The sequence below is a fragment of the Ictalurus furcatus genome, chromosome 9 (assembly GCF_023375685.1).
Source record: "Ictalurus furcatus strain D&B chromosome 9, Billie_1.0, whole genome shotgun sequence".
NCBI lineage: Eukaryota > Metazoa > Chordata > Actinopteri > Siluriformes > Ictaluridae > Ictalurus > Ictalurus furcatus.
The window spans coordinates 25,758,632-25,778,863 of record NC_071263.1 but is presented as its reverse complement, the minus strand read 5'-3'; the positions used below and the strand labels follow the sequence as shown (position 1 = coordinate 25,778,863).

Sequence of the window (20,232 nt, the reverse complement as noted above, 5' to 3'; positions counted from 1 at the left end):
GGGGGGGGGTTAATCCCTGGTATTTGGGGTGGCAATGTGGCAAAAAAATGTTATATCACAATACATTATATTAATACATGATATGTAATATGGTATTTAGTTATGAGACTGGAGTGCCAACAAAACAGTACTGCTGTATTGAACAATGTAGAATAACACTTTTAAAAATAATATTCCTAAAAACTAGTACAAACCAAACAAAAAGGGGTTGCGGGGGGTTGGGGGGGGGGCTAAATCTAGAATCCTTTAAAAAAAAAAATTAAAAAAAAAACCTTTAAGGTTCTATGCATTTTTTTTTTAAAGAACCAAGTAGAACCTTTAGAAGCTGTAGACCCCTTTACTGTCTGGAGAACACTTAGGTGAATCTTTTAATGATATCTCTTTAAGAAACAACATAATTTATCACTAGACATGATTGATTTCGCTAAATCCTACAAGTTATGTTTATTATTGCACCAGAGTGTTCTTATAGTGTCCTGTATCATATTTTCACACATTATGTCACAACGGTACATGGCCACACCCCCTACTGTGTGTTTTTGTCGAGGTGCACACGGACAAGGCCCACAGCTGGTCCCTGTCACACCAAAACCCTCATTTTTCCCAAGCTTCAACTTGAACAGGGCTTGAGAATCAGCCTCCTGATCCCCCCACCCCCACCCCCCCCTCCTTTCCCCGTCCCTTCCCTTCCCTTCGAGTCCCCTTCTTACCTTTTCTTTAAACAATCCCTCCCCTCCTCCACTTAGCTCTTCTTCTTTAAACAATCTCTCCCTCACTCTTTTTCTTCAACAGGCTGCTCCACACACTCGCTGAATGAAGTTAGTGCTCCACTTCTTCTCTTCTCCCCCCTCACCCCCTCCTCCTCCTCCTCCTCCTCCTCCCTGGTCTTCCACTATTCCCGAGCAGACACACTCGCTGAATTGTTTGTTAATAGTCCAATTAGATAATTGCCATCTTTCTCCCCTTGTGCTCTCTCTTTCCCATAAAGCAGTGAAAGGCTTTAGGAAGGGTGGGAGTTTGGGGTTGGGGGGGGGGTTCAGAGGGAAGAGGCCTTCTGGCCCAACAAGGTGACAAGAAGGGCCTGAGTGCACAGCTATTGGCTTGAATTGAATTATTGTAGCCTAATCAATTGTCTTATTGGATTATCCAGCGCGGCTGTTCCCCCAGATATTGTTGCGTCGACAATAAAAATAGCTGCAAGTGCCTGCGTGCGTGCGTGTGTATGTGTGCGTGTGTGTGTGTGTGTGTGTGTGTGTGTGTGTAATGAGGATATGTGTGTAAGGGGTGCTGCTTCTTGTGCTGAAGACAAAAACAGATTTAAAGTGTGGGGTTTTGTGCATTTACACCAAAAAGTCCTTGTGGTTTGGACAGTCCAGCCCTGATTTTAAAAAATGACTTTTATTTGTTACTTTTATAGATGAGTTTGCGTTATTTTATTTCACCCAGGGTGAGACCGGGGGTGCTGTTCACTTTTCTTTCTGACGGTGTGTGTTTGCCCGTGATCTTTAGTGCTACAAATTTCTGCCGAAGTGCATTTCATTTTTTTTTTCCCCCATTCCTTTTTTTTTTCTTTTTGTATCCCACGTCTCTCCGCCTCTCTCGCTCAGTCAAATTCTCTCTCTCTCTCTCTCTCCCTCTCTCTCCCACTCTCTCTCTCCCACTCTCTCTCATTCTGCCCGTGTCTGTCAGTCCTATCGTAGAGACAGTGGTGTGGATTGTCGAGCCGGCTCGTTGCAATATATCTGGACTAAATTTGCTCATCCTGAATATAGATTTACGTCTGATCAGAATAACGGGACATCACGCAGGCCGTCAGCGGGACACCTGGGACTGGACGGGAACTTTTCTACGAGGGTTCTCCCTCTGTTGTGCATGTTGGGGTTTGCAAGCGTGTGTGCACTCCTTCATGATCCAAGACCAATCATTTGACTGGGATCTGTAAGTGTGTGTATGTGTATGCGAGTGAAGACTGGCTAGAAGAGGGGTTGTAGGCAACGCACCCCTCCATTAGCGCGGCATATATTTCCCCCCAAACAATTTAGCGTATTCAGGAGGTTACGCAAATCCGAAGCGGGCAAAATTACCGTAATCAATTGCGACGAGCGGGCATGCATCCATCCGCGCCTCTGATTGAATGGAGATCGTCTCTATCAGGCTGATGCGCAAGTAACGAAGAGAGGGGCCACTAAATTGCTGCTGAATTTAGGGACGAGAAGTCCATGATCACTGGCCAAGCGAGCGCAGACGCTGATGATAGAACGCTTGGGACATGAAGCAAGTGCCGCTCCGACATTAGATCCCTGATTCAAGTGTCCAAATCGCTGTGGTTTTACACACGGGACACAGAAACTAGTATTATCACGATTTATTTTGGCCTTAAAAAAAAAGAAGAGAAGAAGAAAAAGAGGAAGGAGAGCTACTCTGATAAGGACAGGCGAACATGGACGTACGCTACAGCCAGGAGCCGGAAGTGGGGATGGTGCTGAAGAACGGACTGAAGGAAAGCAACGAGGTGAAAGACTCCCAGGGGAGCCTCTCCAAAACACTCCTGAAGGAACCACAGGACTCCTTCTCCTCATCTGGAGCCATGGAAAACTGTGAAAAGAGTCGCACGAGCACGGGAGATCCAGACTACTGCCGGCGGATTCTGGTCCGAGGTAAGAGCGTGATGTTGCTCCATTCGGATTTAATGACACTCCGTAGCATTATTTCACTCAAAAACAGGGCGATTTCTGGACTTCAATTCCAATTTAGCACCAAAAGTCACGCATTTTCACAGTGTGTGAAATAATTTAAGACCCTCGGATAAATAAACACAAGCTTCTCCTTGCTGGAAGTGCTGGAGATGTTTCCGCTCGAAACGTGCTTCTTGAAATTCGTATTTATTGTATTTGTATTTTTTTTTAACAACTAAAATTTCAACACAAAATTCGACAGTAAGGCATCGTCTCGTCTTAATCCTAGTTATATTTTTAATATTTGTAGCATCATTCGAAAATAACGTATTTGTTCCCTCGAAATCGCTGAAAATGTATTTATTACTTTTAGTTTAATAATTACAGGTGCATTTCTTACCCCCCCCCCAAAGCCCCCCCCCCCCCACGACGCTCACTAAAAATAAGTTATGTCCAGTCCTCTGTAGGTCTATTCATTTGAAATATACACATTCTTTCCTTTTTCATTTTTTTTTTTTTCTTGTATGAATTTATAAAATGTAATACAGAATATAATTTAGACTTGTATATTTTTATTCTGTGTTCATCTCGGTAGTTTATTTCTTAAGAACATTTTTTTTAAAAAAAAACAGTCATACCAATCCTGTCGTCTGCCAACGAATGGCGAATAAACGATGCCTCAATTTATTATATTTAAATGAAATAAAGTGCGGAGCGCTAACTTCCATGCTGTGCAGGTTCACCGCTTCTTCAAACCCACAGAGCAGTCAGCTCCATTTATTATTTACTTTTGCAAACTCAATCAGGCTCACACACGGAGACCTGATCAAAGCCCAATGAAATTAGCCTGATTCAATTATTGTTTTATTCCTTCCAGTTGTGCTTAAGCAACCCGTGTTCCTGTTTCTCCACCACACCGATCACATTACAGCGTACGCAGTAAAGGTGTGATGGAGGAATTGGATGTTTCTTCTTTTTGGGGGTTTGTTGTTTTTTTTTTTTTGGTAGGAGTTTTTAGGCAGAGTTGTTTTTTTTTGGTTTTTTTTGTAGTATTAATATAGAATTACTAAGTATTAGATTTTCAATTAAAATAGAATTAGCATTGCAATTTCTTCAAGCAGTGCGATTTCTTATTTACTACCACGTCCTTAAATATATATATATATATATATATATATATATATATATATATATATATATATATTTTTTTTTTTTTTTAATTTTAAAAACATTGAAGCATACTGCGTCCGGATCTAAAATGAACACCGGAACATTTCAAATGACAAATCGATTTAAGCGGTGTCAAATACTTTTAATTTATTTTAGCATTTCATTTTTGAAAGCTTTAAACTTGTTGCTCTATTTAAGTGAAAATTTATGATGGGGGGTGGGGGGGGGTGTACTGAATTAGACTGCTTCACAGAGCAGGAATAGAAAAAGTCCTAGGACTCATGGGAATAAATAGAAGAACAAGCTGATCTGACACGCTCCAATGTCTAAGAAATGTCATCTAATCATGTTCAAATTGGAATTTAATTTTTTGCTTGTTTGTTTTACTATGTTTGTAAGAACATATTTACAAAACCGTGCTGATTTTATTATCCGTCCTCGAATTGGTCAGGCGTTTGAATGTTTTTAGCCTTTGGCTTTTTTTGTTTGTTTGTTTGTTTTACGTTAGTGCAGTCTTCTCAGAATAAAGAGTATTTTATGTTTGAAATAAAATTTTCCAAAAATAAATAAATTATTAAGAATAAATTGGCTCTTTCTACCCTCAGCATACATTTAAAGTTCTTCTTTAAAAAAAAAATAATAAAAAAACAATTTCTCATTATTTGTATTCAAACTATGTAAAGGTTTTTGATTAGATAGAGTGGTAAATATTATAGTGATATCTATGTGTGTGTGTGTGTGTGTGTGTGTGTGTATTCTAATGCTTCATACACAATGGCATGTCTGAGACGCTGTCATTTTACGCCTTCTTTTTCAGATGCCAAAGGCTCGATCAGAGAGATCATTCTGCCCAAAGGTCTGGATCTGGACCGGCCGAAGAGAACCAGAACCTCGTTCACAGCCGAACAGCTCTACCGGCTCGAGATGGAGTTCCAGCGGTGCCAGTACGTCGTGGGCCGAGAGAGAACTGAACTCGCCCGGCAGCTCAACCTGTCTGAGACTCAGGTATACACACACACACACACACACACACACACACATTCGCATGGGAAATTTTTTTAAATATATAGCTGTGTTAGATGTGCATATATGCCCATTTACTTACAGACAAGAAATATAGAGACCTATGGGTTTGATAAAAATATATTTTTTAATATTCATAGATATATAGTAAGTAGTAATGCAGAGCAATATTTTTTGTCCTTTTTGTTTAACATTTTAGAAGGCTTCATTTAAATGAGATATTGCTGTTACTATCCAGCAAATATAGATGCAAAAGCTTATTATTATTATTATTATTATTATTATTATGTTTAAGTTCACCTTCTTTCTGCAATTGAATCATACGTTCTCTAATGCTGTTTTCTGGTGAATTCAGTCAGGTCATTATTCTTATGTTCATCAAGGCTTTTTATGTTTGGACGTGTGTTGGAATGCTGTAAAGGTGTTGGACGGAAAGTTTGGTGCTTAGTGTAAAGATCCACAAGGCTGAAGACCCCCAGGAGTGATAGCAATAGAAAACAATATATACTCATATATATTGCTATATATATATACTCATATAGTCAGTCCATATACTCCAGAAACGGAGCAAACACACACATAGCTCTGTCCATGTGCCTCAATTGTATTATCCTTAGTCATTTCAGTCGCAGATTTTACATAAGGGAGGCTGTCAGCTTTGTGTGTTTTGTTGGGATAAATGTCACATTTCAAATTAAAAAAAAAAAAAACTAGCCGTGTGATGTTATTCTTCGTTTTCGAGTTCACCAGAGGTCACATTACTGAACTAGTCTTTCTCTCTGGCTTCTCTGTGTCTGTATCTGTCCACGCTGTGGGCTGGATTGCAGTGGTAGTATGCTGGAATAGGATGTGTTGTATAGTCATAGTTCTGTATTTGTTAGTTAGTTAGTTAGTTTATTTATCTATTTATGCATTAGGATGTTATGTAAAGCAAAAAGACCTACTCATATAACGGAAGTAAAAAAGGAAAGCACTAAATGTATTTATCTTGATAATTTAACAGTCATGGCCTTATCTTTAAACCTCCCCCTGTGCTTCTGTATCACACTAATGCTGATCATGATGATCATGATGATGATGTCATGATAGAGTGTAAAGACATGTTGTCTGTTTGCGGACTCTTTAGTGGTCACCGAACAAAACGAACCTTGTGCTGAGAAAAGTGTGAGAGCGAAAACCGAGACAAGGCACATCATGGGAAGAAATCACACCCCAAGAGCTGAGAGAGAGAGAGAGAGAGAGAGAGAGAGAGAGAGAGAGAGAGAGAGTCTGATTAGTCGTCAATTGCAGACAATTCAATTTTATTCAAAGAGAATAATCAGTGTTCTAATTCACAGGATGGTCGGTGATTTTTCTCAAAAGCCGCTGTGCTGTTTCTTTCCCTCACTTTTTGAGTGTGTGTGTGTGTGTGTGTGTGTGTGTGTGTGTGTTTTAAGTGAGTAACCCACTAATTCCACCTCAGTAACAGACCTTGCTGTATTGACACGAAGTCTTGATGATCTCGTGCGGTTTTAGCCTGAGTTCGTGCTTCTCAAAGTTAGTTTTTGTTGTGTTTTTTACAGATATAAACACACACAAAGCAAATTTTTAAAAGAAGTTGAGAAAAAAAAGATTGCATTAGACCGCACACACACACACACACACACACACACGTCATCTATACCCTTTATACTCACTGTTTGATTATCACAATTTAATTGTTCTTTTCTTTATTTATTTCATGTCTTTTATGTTACGCCCTTTTTATTTACGTCTTAAATAACGTAAAAGGACTGTGATCCTGATTGTGATAACGTAATACTAGCATAACTCGTTTGAATTATTTGTAAAGATTTTTTTTTTTTTTTTTTGGAAAGATCCGTTGTATTTTTTTTTTCACCCTTCCACAACAGGTCCACCTAATGCCCTGTGAATAGCTACCAAGCCAGAACAAGTGATTAAAACAGGACTGAAACACTTCGCTGATACACAGAGCTTCAATGCAGAACGTGTACAATGATCGAGGAGTATATGGAAATAATCACCTGCAGCCTCGTGAACGGATCTCGCACGTAGCGAGTCTTTCCACCCCGTGATGTATATATTTTTTACAGACCTGTAATTTACTGTGTGTCCTCGCGGTGTAATGACACACGCACAGAGCTGTTAGACATTGTGTTTGTCAGAGTCAATAGAAAACAGGTCTCTGTTACAACGCACACGAAAAAAAAACACACACACACACACAAGAGTTATCTGGCATTGTGTTTGCTCCATCTTTGTGAGCTATACTAGCAGAATGGCTGACGATCCAAAGCGCACACGCGGTGCTTTCCGAAGAATACAGACGCGTCTGTGTCGTTACCTATGCGGAAATTGTTTATTGTGATTGTTGTGTATTTAAAAAAAAAAACAACCCTGATTGTTCACTGTGTACAATCAGAGGACACATGTTTACACAGCTGTAAGGTTGCTAACTCATTAGCTGTGGATTGATTTCCAAAAGTACGCGCGTGTGCTAATGAGGTGAGCATTAACTCCGATAATAGCACCTTATATGAGAGACGGTACAGCATGTCGGTAATTACTGTTTAAATTGTCCCCCGGTCTCTTTCCCTCTCTCTGTATTTGCACCACAGTCAATTACGGAAAGTGCCTAGCATGTATTGTTTCTCACAGCCGGTTTATTCGGTGTTTCTGCTCACATTTGAAACCCTCTCACCTGCTTCCTTCTGTCTGCGGGCAGGTGAAGGTGTGGTTCCAGAACCGGCGTACGAAGCAGAAGAAGGACCAGGGGAAGGACGCGGAGCTGCGCTCGGCTGCGCACTCGGAGACGGCGGCTACGTGCAGCGTCCTGCGTCTGTTGGAACAGGGCCGCTTGCTGACACCGCCCGGCCTGCTGCCACACTGCGCCAGCTCCTCGCTGGGCATCGCTGCAAACGGAGGATCCTCCTCCAGCAGCGGGACAAGCTCGGCTACAGCGTCCAGAAGCCCCCCGTTGCCAGCCATGTCCGGCTCAAGCACACTAACCAGCGCCCACCATGGGCTCTTCAGCTTCCCCGTGCCCACACTGCTGGGAGCCGTGGCGTCACGGATCTCCTCTGCGCCGCTGGGCATGGCCGGCTCGCTGGCCGGGAACCTCCAGGAACTGTCAGCCCGCTACCTGAGCTCCTCGGCGTTCGAGCCGTACTCGCGGACCAACGGCAAAGAGGACAAGAAAGTTTTGGAATAATGTCTCTTTTCTCAGCTTTTTGTTTATGTTCATTTTTTCCCCCCTCTCTGTGTTCTTTGTGTCATCCGTGCTGTGGTTGTCAGTCCTCATGTCTGTTCTTCGTGTTGTCAGAACGCACACCCCGAGGCCTCTCGGAACTGTGACAAAGCCGTATTCGGACTCGCTCGCCTGTCAGACAGGAGGATTTTCCAAGCTTCTTGCACTACTTTAGAGTTTCACCGCCAGGTCGAGAATTTTTCATGCGAAGAAGGAACATAGCAAGAAAAAGAAAACAACAACAACAACAACAACTAATTGAAAAGAAATCCTCACCAGCACAACTTGTTTTCATTTTGATTTCTCCCGTCCATTTGATTTGATAAACAATAAAAATAATAATAATAATAATATTAATAATAAGCTTCTGTCTGATAGGATGCCTATTATTACACAGCTGATGAGCAACAATGAAAGAAACAGAAACATACATGTTGGCTTAAACGTCATACTAAAACACACTTTCTGTTTTTCTCTTTGTAGAACCATATTTATACGATGGAGATGACATGTAGTGCCATGTTATTCCGCTCTCAGTGGATTGAGTTTGCAGATTATGTTAAACTGACATTTGTTTCATTTTTTCCAAATATTCTTTAAAAAAAAAAAAAAATGCAAAACAAAACAAAAACAAAACAAAAAACAGTGATTTATTCTTTTTTTTTTTTTTTACCAGCACCAGCACAGCTAAACATCCTGTGAATATATCGTATGCATCAGCAAGTAATGAGTTCGCAATCCGAAACTACGACTACTACAATCCAATCAGACTTTTTGTAACCCCATCGTGTTGTTTTTAACCCTGTCGAGCCGTTAAAACTCGTCTGGTCGTCCTGTGATTTTTTTTTTAAAAAAAAAACGAGTTTTTGTGAGGGCTTTGTTTCCTTCCCGTGCGGTTCACCGGAGGCCGTCTCGCTCTGTGTTTCAGTGTCTTCAGTGAATATGCAGTCTTGCTCTTCTTGCGTGTGTGATGGTACTGTAATCCTGAGTTTTATGTTTTTTGCGTACGTGTTTTTTTCCCCGAGTTAAGTTCCCTCACAGTCGCTCTGAGGCCTTGATGAAGTCGGATTTTCAGATTTTCTGGACGCTTTTGCTAAAAAAAAAAAAAAAAAAAAAAAAAAAAAAAAAAAAAAGAAAAAGAAAAAAAGGCACACCTTTTTTTTTTTTTTTTTTGCCGGGTAAAATGAAACACCGAACCTATACACGATGTTGGGGGGGTTTTTTTGTTTTTCCCCCCCCCCCCCACTGGAAAATCCGACACTACTTCTAAATCATGAAAAACAGAGATGGAGAGACCTTACATCTAAACCTCCTCGTCATCATGAAGACAGAGGAACGGACGGAGAGAAAAGGTCGGGCACCGAGCAGGCCGCTATGCCGAGGGAGGCGTGAGGGCGAGGCGAAATTATTGTAGTATAAAAGCAAGAAAAATGAGAATTGTAACTAAAACAAATTGTTATTTTATTGTAAATTATTTCATGTCTGTAATAAATAGATTAGTCTATTTGCAAAAAAAATGCAAGAGTGAATGTAGGGGACGGTCAAAAGCTCCCCGGTGCTGTTGTTCTTGAACATGTTGACCTTTTGTGACCTGTGGTACGAGTGTGGATATATATTATATATGATTGCAAAAACAACTTCAGACGCCTTCAATCTCCTCCTTTATTTCCTTTCCGGCTTTCATTCGCACTCACGAGCTGTGTTTGTTTGAGTTCCTGCAGAGGAAGATATTCTCAAATATCAAATTCTCTTATTATACACAGAATATTGTTGCTTTGTTGTTCGTAAGGTAGCAGTGATTGGTCCCTCATTTGCATAGCCATTCTTTTGATACACAGATATGAGCGTCGCCTCACACACACACGAACACACACACACACACAAAAAAAAACCGAGCTGTGATTTTATATTGATTTGATTTTGACTGAAATTCAAAATACATATCTCCATACACAATGGTATTAGTGGGAATTAAGCTTATTACTGAATTGTAGCTTTTCTGAAAAACACGCCCGGAGGTTATTCGGTAGCCTGTGAATGCCGTTCGTGTTGCTATTCACTTCGTTCCGCGTGCGTGTCCGTGCACAAGGTCGGCCGACGCTGTCAATACGACAGAACTGCATCTGTGAGCCCTTTCTTCTCCGTGCATTGTGCCTCTTCTAAAAAAAAAAAAAAAAAAAAAAGGAAAAAGAGAAAGAAGACGATGATGCAAGGCCATGCTAGTTGTTGTGATTAGTGTTGGTGATAAACTGGGCTCATTGAGGTACTCGTCATGAGTTGTGTGTGTTTAATTGGCCTAGGGCTGGGGTGGGGTTGGGGGGGTGGTTGGGAGGGGGGAGGGGGGGTCTGGTGATTTCTAGGAAAAGATGTCGTTAGCGGAGTGAGACAAGGGCATGATGTTGTAATCATACGCTGATGTCGTTATTCTGCTCGGCTGTTTTGACAGGAGAACAATAAGACATGTGATGTACACCATGGTTGGACTTTATAAAAGCAATTAGATCAGACAGAGTAGTTGTACAGGATTTGGCCGGTTCTGATTCATGTGCTAGACATATTTAACGTCTTCTTGGATTTTTTTGACCAAATTAGCCGTTTGACTCATTTAGTGTGTGTGTGTGTGTGTGTGTGTGTGTGTGTGTGTGTGTGTGTGTGTTGGGGGGAAGGGGGAGGGGGGGGGGGTTGTTTAAGCTATATTTAACCATTTGGCAAACGTCCCAACTGCTTTTTACAAAAACTGTAGTTTTTATTATTATTATTATTATTATTATTTTAATAATAAAAGAGCCAAAAGCTTTGTTTTTGGTCAGTGAGGTTAAGTTTGGGTTTGGATGTAGGTGTAGGCACGGCATTAATTAGCTGCAATAATACTAAAGCCAGTGAAAACTCGTTTTAACCTTTGACACAGGAATCCGTATTGTACAATTTATTTTAATGAGAACATTTTAGTTTAACTGAGAATTTAGTTTTCTGCTTTTCCTGTTTGGTCATTTGATGTATCACTTGAATACGAACGTGACAAAAGAATTGCAGTTGAGGTTAACAGTTTGTCCTGGCGCACACTCTCGATTTGATGGTTCTAATGCGGTGTACAAATCAAAGGGAAAGTTTTTTTTGTTGTTTTTTGTTGTTTTTTTAAAGTTACAAGGGATCAGATTTTCTCAGGGTCAACCTCAAATCAATTTATTCCACTGTGTGTTACTGTTTATGCAGGGAGCGATGTCCACAATGGGGCACGCCGGGTGGATGGTAAACTCCTTCACGAGAGCGAGAGAGAGAGAGAAATTGAAGCAAAGAATAGACTGTCCTTGTGGTAGAAGATGAAATTGGTCACTTTGTGACACAATTGCATTCGTGTGAGAGTTCAGCTGAGGAAGACGTGTGTTTGAGGAGGGGGGTGGATGTTGGGTCCAATGGAATAAACGTACGGAGTTTGTCTTGAGCACAGAACCTGAAGATTATCGCTTCTACTCCGGCGCCTATACGTATTAAGCGGTTCTCTGTAAAAGAGCTGATTTAAGAATCGCTCTGAAGTGTGTCGAGTCGCATTTGGGTATAAAAGCAACACTGTATCGTAGCTTATGTTTCTCTGTCGGTACGCCACTATAAGTGGAGTGTAAGTTGTTGAAGATGGGTTTCCTGGCTCTCCTGCACACTGTCGTACTCCTATCAGGGACTACGTGGTAGGAATTGGGACGTGATTGAGAGATGTTAAGAATATAATCGGAGAACAACATCAACCTGATCGATACGACAGTCGTCTTCTTTCTAGAACTATGCATATGATCTGAATGATCAGATTCCATAAAATGGAGAAATGCTGTGCCTAAATTTAACGCACTAGATTCAATATCAGGGCTCAGTTCTGTGCAGCACTAATGATGTGTTTGTATCTCTGCACACATTATGGGCAGCAACTGAAGGCCTTTGTCCCTTTAGCAGTGGCTATGTGTGTGTGTGTGTGTGTGTGTGTGTGTGTGTGTGTGTGTGTGTGTGTTCTCAAGCCTGAACCTGTCCTACACCGTTGCCGAGGCTTGGGAATCTCCCAAACAGCATAAAAACCCCCAGCTGCTGCCTCCTCCTTTTCTCAGCACTCCTCTATCTCTGTATAGACCAATTAGGCTGAAGGTCAAGCTGGATTGGGTTTGGAGGGGACAAGGGGGTGGAGCTAATATTAAAGGGAGGGGGGGGGGATGGGGGGGCTATGCGCATGTGTGTGAGACCACCAACGCCTTTCGCTTCGTCACATGTCCAGCCCAGCGTTTATGTCCAGGCCTCCGGGAGGAGGAAGCACAGCATCCTGTGGCGGTTTTGTTCCTCTTTGTGAGTCTCCAGGCTTCCCCCTTTTATTTCGGACACTAACCGTAACATCTGTGTATGAAGGACAGAAGAAAAGAGAGGGGTTTTTTTTTCTGATCTTCAGGAGTCCAAAATCCTGCCATAGGTATCTACAGCTTTACTCACGTGTGGGAGGGAAACAGGAAATGGATTGTACAGGATGACATCTAATTAGCCAATCAGAGGGCTCAGGCAAAAAAATAAAAAAAGCAGACAGTGAGCGTATATACACATATAAACATCCTTGAACGCTCCCTCTTATGAACGCTTCCTCATCTAAACATCTTCACACTAGAACATTCCCTCAACTGAGTACATTCTTAGGGGAATAAAAAGGTTCTACAAGAGTTATTTGGAAAGTTTACTTTAAAGATTCTCACTCAGTTATAAAAAACAATCTGCTTTATGGTTCTTCATTGAATCCTGACTGTCTCTCCTAGAGCTTGTACCATTTTTCTACACGTTTAGTGCTTTTCCACTTGGTAGCAAATCAAATCTCGGGATTATCTGTATCCTGGCCATGTGTGTGTGCGTGTGTGTGTCTGTTTCCTCAATCCATAACTCTAGACATGAACATAGACGTTCTCTAGAGGTTATAAGACAACTAGTGATGGTGGGGAAAAGAACTAAAAGATATTCATTCATTCATCTTCAGTAAGCGCTTCCTCCTGTTCAGGTTCGAAGTGGATCCGGAGTCTATCCTGGGAATACGGAGCAGGAGGTGGGAATACATCCTGGATGGGATGCCACTTTCACACACACATACACGTTCACACGCTCATTCACACCTCTCCGTCTATCGGGATGTGTTTTGGGAGGTTGGAGGAAACTGGAGAACCTGGAAGAGATCCACATGGGCACGGGAAGAACATGCAGAGAAACGCCACACAAACAGTAACGCAAGCTCAGGTTCAAACCAGGGACCCTGGAGCTGTGAGTCACCAACACCTTCCACCAGGTCACCCACATTTTTCAGAGTTTTGAGATGTTTTATAGCAGCAAGTCCTCTGGCTTACTCCATTAAAGAGTGCAATTGGGGGCGTAATGTTAAGGTAAGGGTAATAACTTCAGAGACTCTTGAACAATTTCAGCTTCTGTTTAGGTATCTGAGAAATGATTGGTTTAGGTCCTGCCTCTTGGCACAATGAACAAATCAATTAATAGGGGTACTGGGACGTTAAATTATACACTGAGTGTCAAATTCTTACTCAGTTAAAAGTGGAATTATCTTCAATTATCTAGCCAAAAATCCATCCATCCATTTTCTATATCGCTTATCCTTCAGGGTCGTGGGGAACCTGAAGCCTATCCAGGGAGCATCGGGCACAAGGCATGGTACACCCTGGACAGGGTGCCAATCCATCTCAGGGATGGATCACAATCACATTCACATTCACACACTACGGACACTTTGGACACGCCAATCAGCCTACCATGCATGTCTTTGGACTGGGGGAGGAAACCGGAGTACCCGGAGGAAACCCCCACAGCACGGGGAGAACATGCAAACTCCACACACACACACAGGGCCACGGTGGGAATCGAACCCCCGACCCTGAAGGTGTGAGGCAAACGTGCTAACCACTAAGCCACCATGCGCTCCCCAGCCAAAAATGTACTGAAGTAAAAGTCAAAAGTTTCTACTTTTAAACATATTCAGGGGCCGAGCACCGATGGTGTGAGGCCCTATAGGATCGGCTCTGTTTATTAGGGCCCGAGCACTGGAGGTGCTAAAGCCCTATTGTTTTTAGAACGTTTTTACACCGTTATTAGGGCCCGAGCAGCAGAGGCGCAGGCCGAGAGCAGCCTGCACCGAAGGTGCAAAGCCCTATTGTTTTTGGTGTGTTTATTATTATTATTTTATTTATTGATTTCACTCATTTTTGAGGCATTTGTGATGCCTCAAAATGAATGAAATTCGGCGAACACGTCATACCTGGTGAAAATTACCATAGTGCCCCCGAACGGCAGAATAGAATTTGATGTATTTCACATGTACTCAGAGGAGCACAAGATTTGGTATGGTCATTACACTCATCATGTATGACAAGGTTCATTTGGTTGTATCTGACTTCGCCCAACAGGAAGTCGGCCATGCTGGCTGGAATGCGGGGTTTTCAAACATTCCCACGGTATTTTGCGAGGCTTACAATGGCTGAAACTTTACATTTCTGTTTCTGTTAGGACAACTTTTCACTTGATATTGCAGTTTAGCATAGGTGTGCCTCCTGAGCTCCATAGCGCCACCTAGGTTTTGAATATAAATTTGCACAAAATTCAAGGAAATTTGGTGCACTCATCAAACTCTGCCCAAATTCTTTGGTCATGTCTTTTAGATTTTGGCCAGTTGACGCCATAGCGCCCCCTAACATTTCTGAATGAGTTTATTGCTGTGGTTGCCACAGAGTTTGTCTGATATTTTGGTGGAGACATTGTCCACATCATGTCAGACATAATTCCCATTGGCTTGTATTAGCTCTGCCCAACAGGAAGTTGGCCATTTTGAAAGTTTCGTGTTTCTTCAAATAATTTTAACAAACTCTTTCGTACTCCATCTACAAAGATAATCAGATTCACTTGACATTTAATTATTACAAACTCCAGACATATGTGATATAAATTGCAAAGGAATAGTGGATATCTTAAATGAGGATGCAATGGTGGGCAATAGATTTGCTTGACACACAACACTAAATCAGATTCAAAGGTTTTAAAGGTAAGGAGACGGTTGGTTTGACAGTCATGAAATTTGGCATGAGCATGAATGTCATCATTGTACAAATTTCTAACATTGCTTTCAGTGATTCCGCCCAAAAGAAAGTTGGCTAATTTTGGAATTTATGTCTTTTTTTCCCCATATTTTCCATATTTTCCAGAAACTCTTTCGTACTCCTCTTAGAGATTTCAGCGGATTTCCCTTAAATTTGGTTGGAATAAACTTCAGATATATGTGATTATAAATTGCCAAGGAATAGTGGATATATCAAATGAGGACATAATGGCTGCAAATGGATTTGCATGGGACACCACGCCAAACCAGGACGTGGACATAACTTGATGATGTTTGGTTTGATCAGCCTCTACTTGTGCATGTCTACTAATGGGTCACTCCTGATTACAGTAATGTCACAATTATGAGTCCTTGAAGTAGCGCCACCTAGACTGAAACTGTTATATTGCACTTTAAAAAGAGTTTATATGGGTTTACCATATGAATTCATGTTGATTTACTAGAGTGTTTGTCTAATTTGCTTGAAAAAAATAGTCACGTAAACCTAGAGAATTAAGGTGGAAGATTAATTTGAATAGGGTTCAATGATTAAGGTGTTGTTATTGCCCTAAATGATGCCATCCTAAATAGGAAGTGTGAATAATTCTGTGCTGGTTTGAATGATGGGCTTCAAACTTCAAGTAGTTACTCAACAGCAAGTCCTGATTACATCCATTTGACTTTTGTGCTTTTAGTTTTAGCGCCACCTATATGGAAAAGTAGGTGCACTGCAATTTGATATACTAGTATGAGGTTTGTTTGATTTACCTGAAATTTGCCTACATGTGATGTGTGTCAAATTTTCCTGCACAGATGCTCAATACGGTGTTAATTTTGCAAGGTTCATATGGTTTCAAACAGAATTGGCATGGCATACACATGAAGCCAAATAGAGTTGAAAAGGGAGGTAACATGTAGATGCTTAAAGAGAAAGGGTACAAAGATATAGTTTGTAAAACCACTTGTGGTGAGATAGCCTATATTTGTAAAGGTGTGGTTGAGGGTAGTAGGCACATTTTCTATTGTGTTACAGGATGTAATGGCAAACTGGAACTGTGTAAAACTTTGTGCTGTTTTGAAGGAAGAGTCTTACATTAACTTGTTTACCGAATAAGCATTACTGATCATGCTCATTTGGACAGCATGGGATATAATGATGGGGTGTCTATTTTAAAAGGAGTCTAATGCATGCAAACATTGGTCTTTAGCAGATTTGTTGTACATTTATTTAACAAAAAGCAGAGGGAATAGTGAATATGTAATTAAAGAGATTGTTGATTTGTAAATCAATGATGTTACGGTGATGGCAAACACAAAGCTTTGCTTGGATCTTTGTGTTTGCTGTCAGAGGATTTTATGCTTTTAGTTATAGCGCCACCTATATGAAAAACTAGGTGCACTGCACTTTGTAGTTACAAAAGTCACTCCTGGTCACACACGTTCACTTTAATGGAGGATAGTTAAAAAATGATTGACATTTCATTTAATGTGATATCAATTCACCAAACCTTGTTTCGTCAGCCTCATGTGGAACAGAAGTTCACTTACAAAAATGTATCTCAAGTATCAGTGTATTAGTATTAGCTCATCAGTGTTAGCATGTGTGTATCAACAAGTGTCTCTTTGTGCATTTTTGGGTACGCACACCTATAAAACGTCATGTGTAGTCATGTGCGTTCAGCTTGTTTGTTAGGATGTATCACATCAAAATAAGTCATATCAGAACAAGTTACTGGCAAAGCTCTGATGCCATTAATACATTTCTGTAACGCAGTCTTGCCTGCCAAAATATTTAATTCCCCTAGCTTTACTAATATAATAACAAATCTATGCGCAAAAACCTCAGTGTTAATTCTACAATAGCCATTTAAATCAAAAGCTCATAGTGAAACTAAGGCACCAGTTTTTTCTTCACCGGGGCCTGATGGCAATCTTCACCATTATAATTTGCCCCCACACCGTTCATATCATGTCTCCACCTCTGCCCCGTTGTGCGGTTTAACCCGGTTCAACTTGCACGCCAGTGCGAGGGCCCTTCGTCCCCCTGTGAAGGGGGACCTCTTGTTATTAGGTCCCGAGCACCAGAGGTGATAATGTTCTTGAAATGTTTTTTTCAGATTTATTATTTATTTATTTATTTATTTATTTATTTTAACATTCACCCGTTTTTTAGGCATTTGTCATGCGTGAAAACTCACGAAACTTGGCACACACATCCGACCTGCATAAAATCAAAAATGTATATAGTGTTTAGGCTTGGGTGTGGTTGAGGATCTCTACAGCACCACCAAACACAGTCAGTGGGTGGGATGAAGTTGCTCAGAGGTGCACAAGATTCGTTATGGTTATTCAACTCATCATGTAAGACAAAGTTCACTTGGCTGTATCTGATTCCACAGGAAGTCAGCCATGTTGGATGGAATGTAGGATTTTGAAATGTACGATGGCTGAAAGTTTACACATTCAATTGTCTTATACTCAAAAATACTCAAGTATTCTCCACCTTTGTCGATAAAGAGTAATCAGCAAAGCTACTGACAAATCAAAACAACTAATTATGTATTTGTCAACAGGATAATGTTTTTATAGTTTGTTTTATTATTTGAACGATTCATTGGTGAATTGATTACTGAGAGACTCAAATTGGCTTCCATACTGATGTAAGGCAAGTCTTTATGCTAGTCAAACACATTACACAATAGTAGATACTTTCCCAGCTAGGAAATAGTGAATCTGCCTGTTTCTGGCCCTGACAAGCATTCAAACATGGACTATAAAAAGTACCTTAGCACACTGGAATACTGTAAATATATTTCATATGTTCTCAGTAACCTTGGTGGCTTAGTGGTTTTTATATCTAATATCTAAACGAGGCTTGTTATTCATTACCATGAGTGATTTTCTAGTTCAAGAAATGTGTGTAGGTGTGTTTTCATTGTATACTTGCTGCACAAGTGCTGTTCAAGCTGCTTATACAACATTCGGAGGCTTCACATGCAAAACAATTACAAAGGATAGAAACTGAATTTTGACAATATACATTTGAGTTCCATGTGTTCCGTATTCATACGAGTGAAGTTTAGTATATTCACCCATGTCTGTTTGGGTTGACTCTAAAATTGCCCCTAGGTATGAATGAGTGTATGAATGAGTGAATGGGTGTGCATGGTGTCTTTCAATGGATTGATGTCTCATCCAGTGTTCCCGGGATAAACTCTGGATTGACCACAACCCTGAGCAGGATAAAGCTGTCACCTAAAATGAATGAATGAACGTTCCACTTTTGTATGTGTGCTATACACTGATCAGCCATAACGTAACATAACAGCTTTTTAAAGAGTTTGCTCTTGAACTGTTAGCGTGACCTACTGGGTCATGTTATATTAACGTTGATAAATCTATGAATACAAAGATGATTGTTAATCAAAGCAGCAAAAGAAATTTTAGGTAGTAAAGGAAATTTTAACTTTACCAAAGGCATTTTCAATTTTGTTCCTTAACTGAAGCAACTGTCTAGCATGTAATTATTTATACCATGGCAACAGAAAATACTCATTTCTGATTAGATGGCAAGTGTCCTTTATTTTTTTCTTATATGAGGACAGCTGTCCAAAATCCAGTCAACATTAAATGTCAGATTTAAATCAACATTTACAATAATATGTTGGAATGTAACCTTGACAACAAGCATACCAAAGTTAATGCCATGTTTTTACATTGCATTCCACAAATAAAGTTATGTGTAATAAAGAGGAATGAAACAAGAAAAAAGTATTGAACATACTAACATGAAATTTATTTAATACTTAGTGGAGAAGCCTATGTTTGTAATGACGGTTTCAAGACGCTTCCTGTATGAAGAAATTAATGGGCCGCGGTATTCAGGTGTGATTTTGGCCCGTTCTTCTAAACATATTGTCTTTAAATCTTGTTCAATTGGGTTCGAGTCAGGTGATTGACTGGGTCATTCTAACACCTTGATTTTTTTCCTCTGAAACCAATTGAGAGTTTCCTTTGCTGTACGCTGTGGATCGTTGTCCTGCTGGAAGCTCCACCCACGTCTCATCATCATCCTGGTGGATGGCAGCAGATTCTTCTCAAGAATCTCCCGGTAAAGGGCTTTTATTTTATTTTATTTTAAAGGGCATTTTTCATTCCTTCAATTATATGAAGTCTGCCAAAACCATGGGATGAAAAACAGGCCCACACCATGATGCTTCCACCTCCAACTTCACTGTTGGTGTAGTGTTTTTAGGGTGATGTGCAGTGCCATTTCTTCTCCAAACATGGTGTGTAGTATGACAGCCAAAAAGTTCAATTTTATTCTCGTCTGACCAGACTACACTCTTCCTGTATTTCATAGGCTTATCCAAAGGAGTTGTAGAAACTTTATACGAGCTTCAACATGCCTTTTCTTTAGTAATGGAGTCTTGCGGGTGAGCGTGAGCAGTGGAGTGCATTGCCTATTGTTTTCTCTGTGACGATGGCACCTGCTGCCTCCAAGTGTTTCTGGAGCTCTTTCCGAGTGGTCCTTGGCTCTTGGGCTACTCTTCTGTCTATTCTTCTGACTCCCTGGTCAGAAATCTTGCAAGGAGCTCCTGCATGTGGCCGGTTGATGATGGCGTGATGATGGTGTTTACTGGAAGATTCAGAAGTTTTGAAATATGTCTGTGTCCAAGTCCATCAATATGTTTTACAACAATAAGGTTGTGAAGGTCTTGGGAGAGCTCTTTGCTTTTACCCATCATGAGATGTTTCTTGTGTGACACCTTGGTAACAAAGAGCCTTTTTATAGACCATCAATTTACTAACCCAGCTGATATTCATTTGGACAGATAGAGAGTATAACTACTTACAGGTTTCAGCTGGTTCCTTGCCTTACCTTGCCTTGGAGAACTGCTTTTTCTTAGCGTGTTCAATACTTTTTTCCTGTGTCGTTCTACTTTATTAAACATAACTTTATTTATTTACTTTAATGCTGTGAATTCTTTATATTTTCAGATTTCTTG

At 40.6% G+C, this 20,232-nt stretch overlaps 1 protein-coding gene across 1 annotated transcript; it reads left to right on the top strand.

Moving 5' to 3' along the window:
* Positions 1 to 1,052: 1,052 nt before the first annotated feature.
* Positions 1,053 to 8,079, top strand: vax1 (ventral anterior homeobox 1). The gene is made up of 3 exons (XM_053633831.1): positions 1,053 to 2,657; positions 4,663 to 4,850; positions 7,594 to 8,079. Exons 1-3 carry the CDS (start codon positions 2,441 to 2,443, stop codon positions 8,077 to 8,079), a joined length of 891 nt encoding a protein of 296 aa, XP_053489806.1. The 5' UTR covers positions 1,053 to 2,440.
* Positions 8,080 to 20,232: the final 12,153 nt, after the last annotated feature.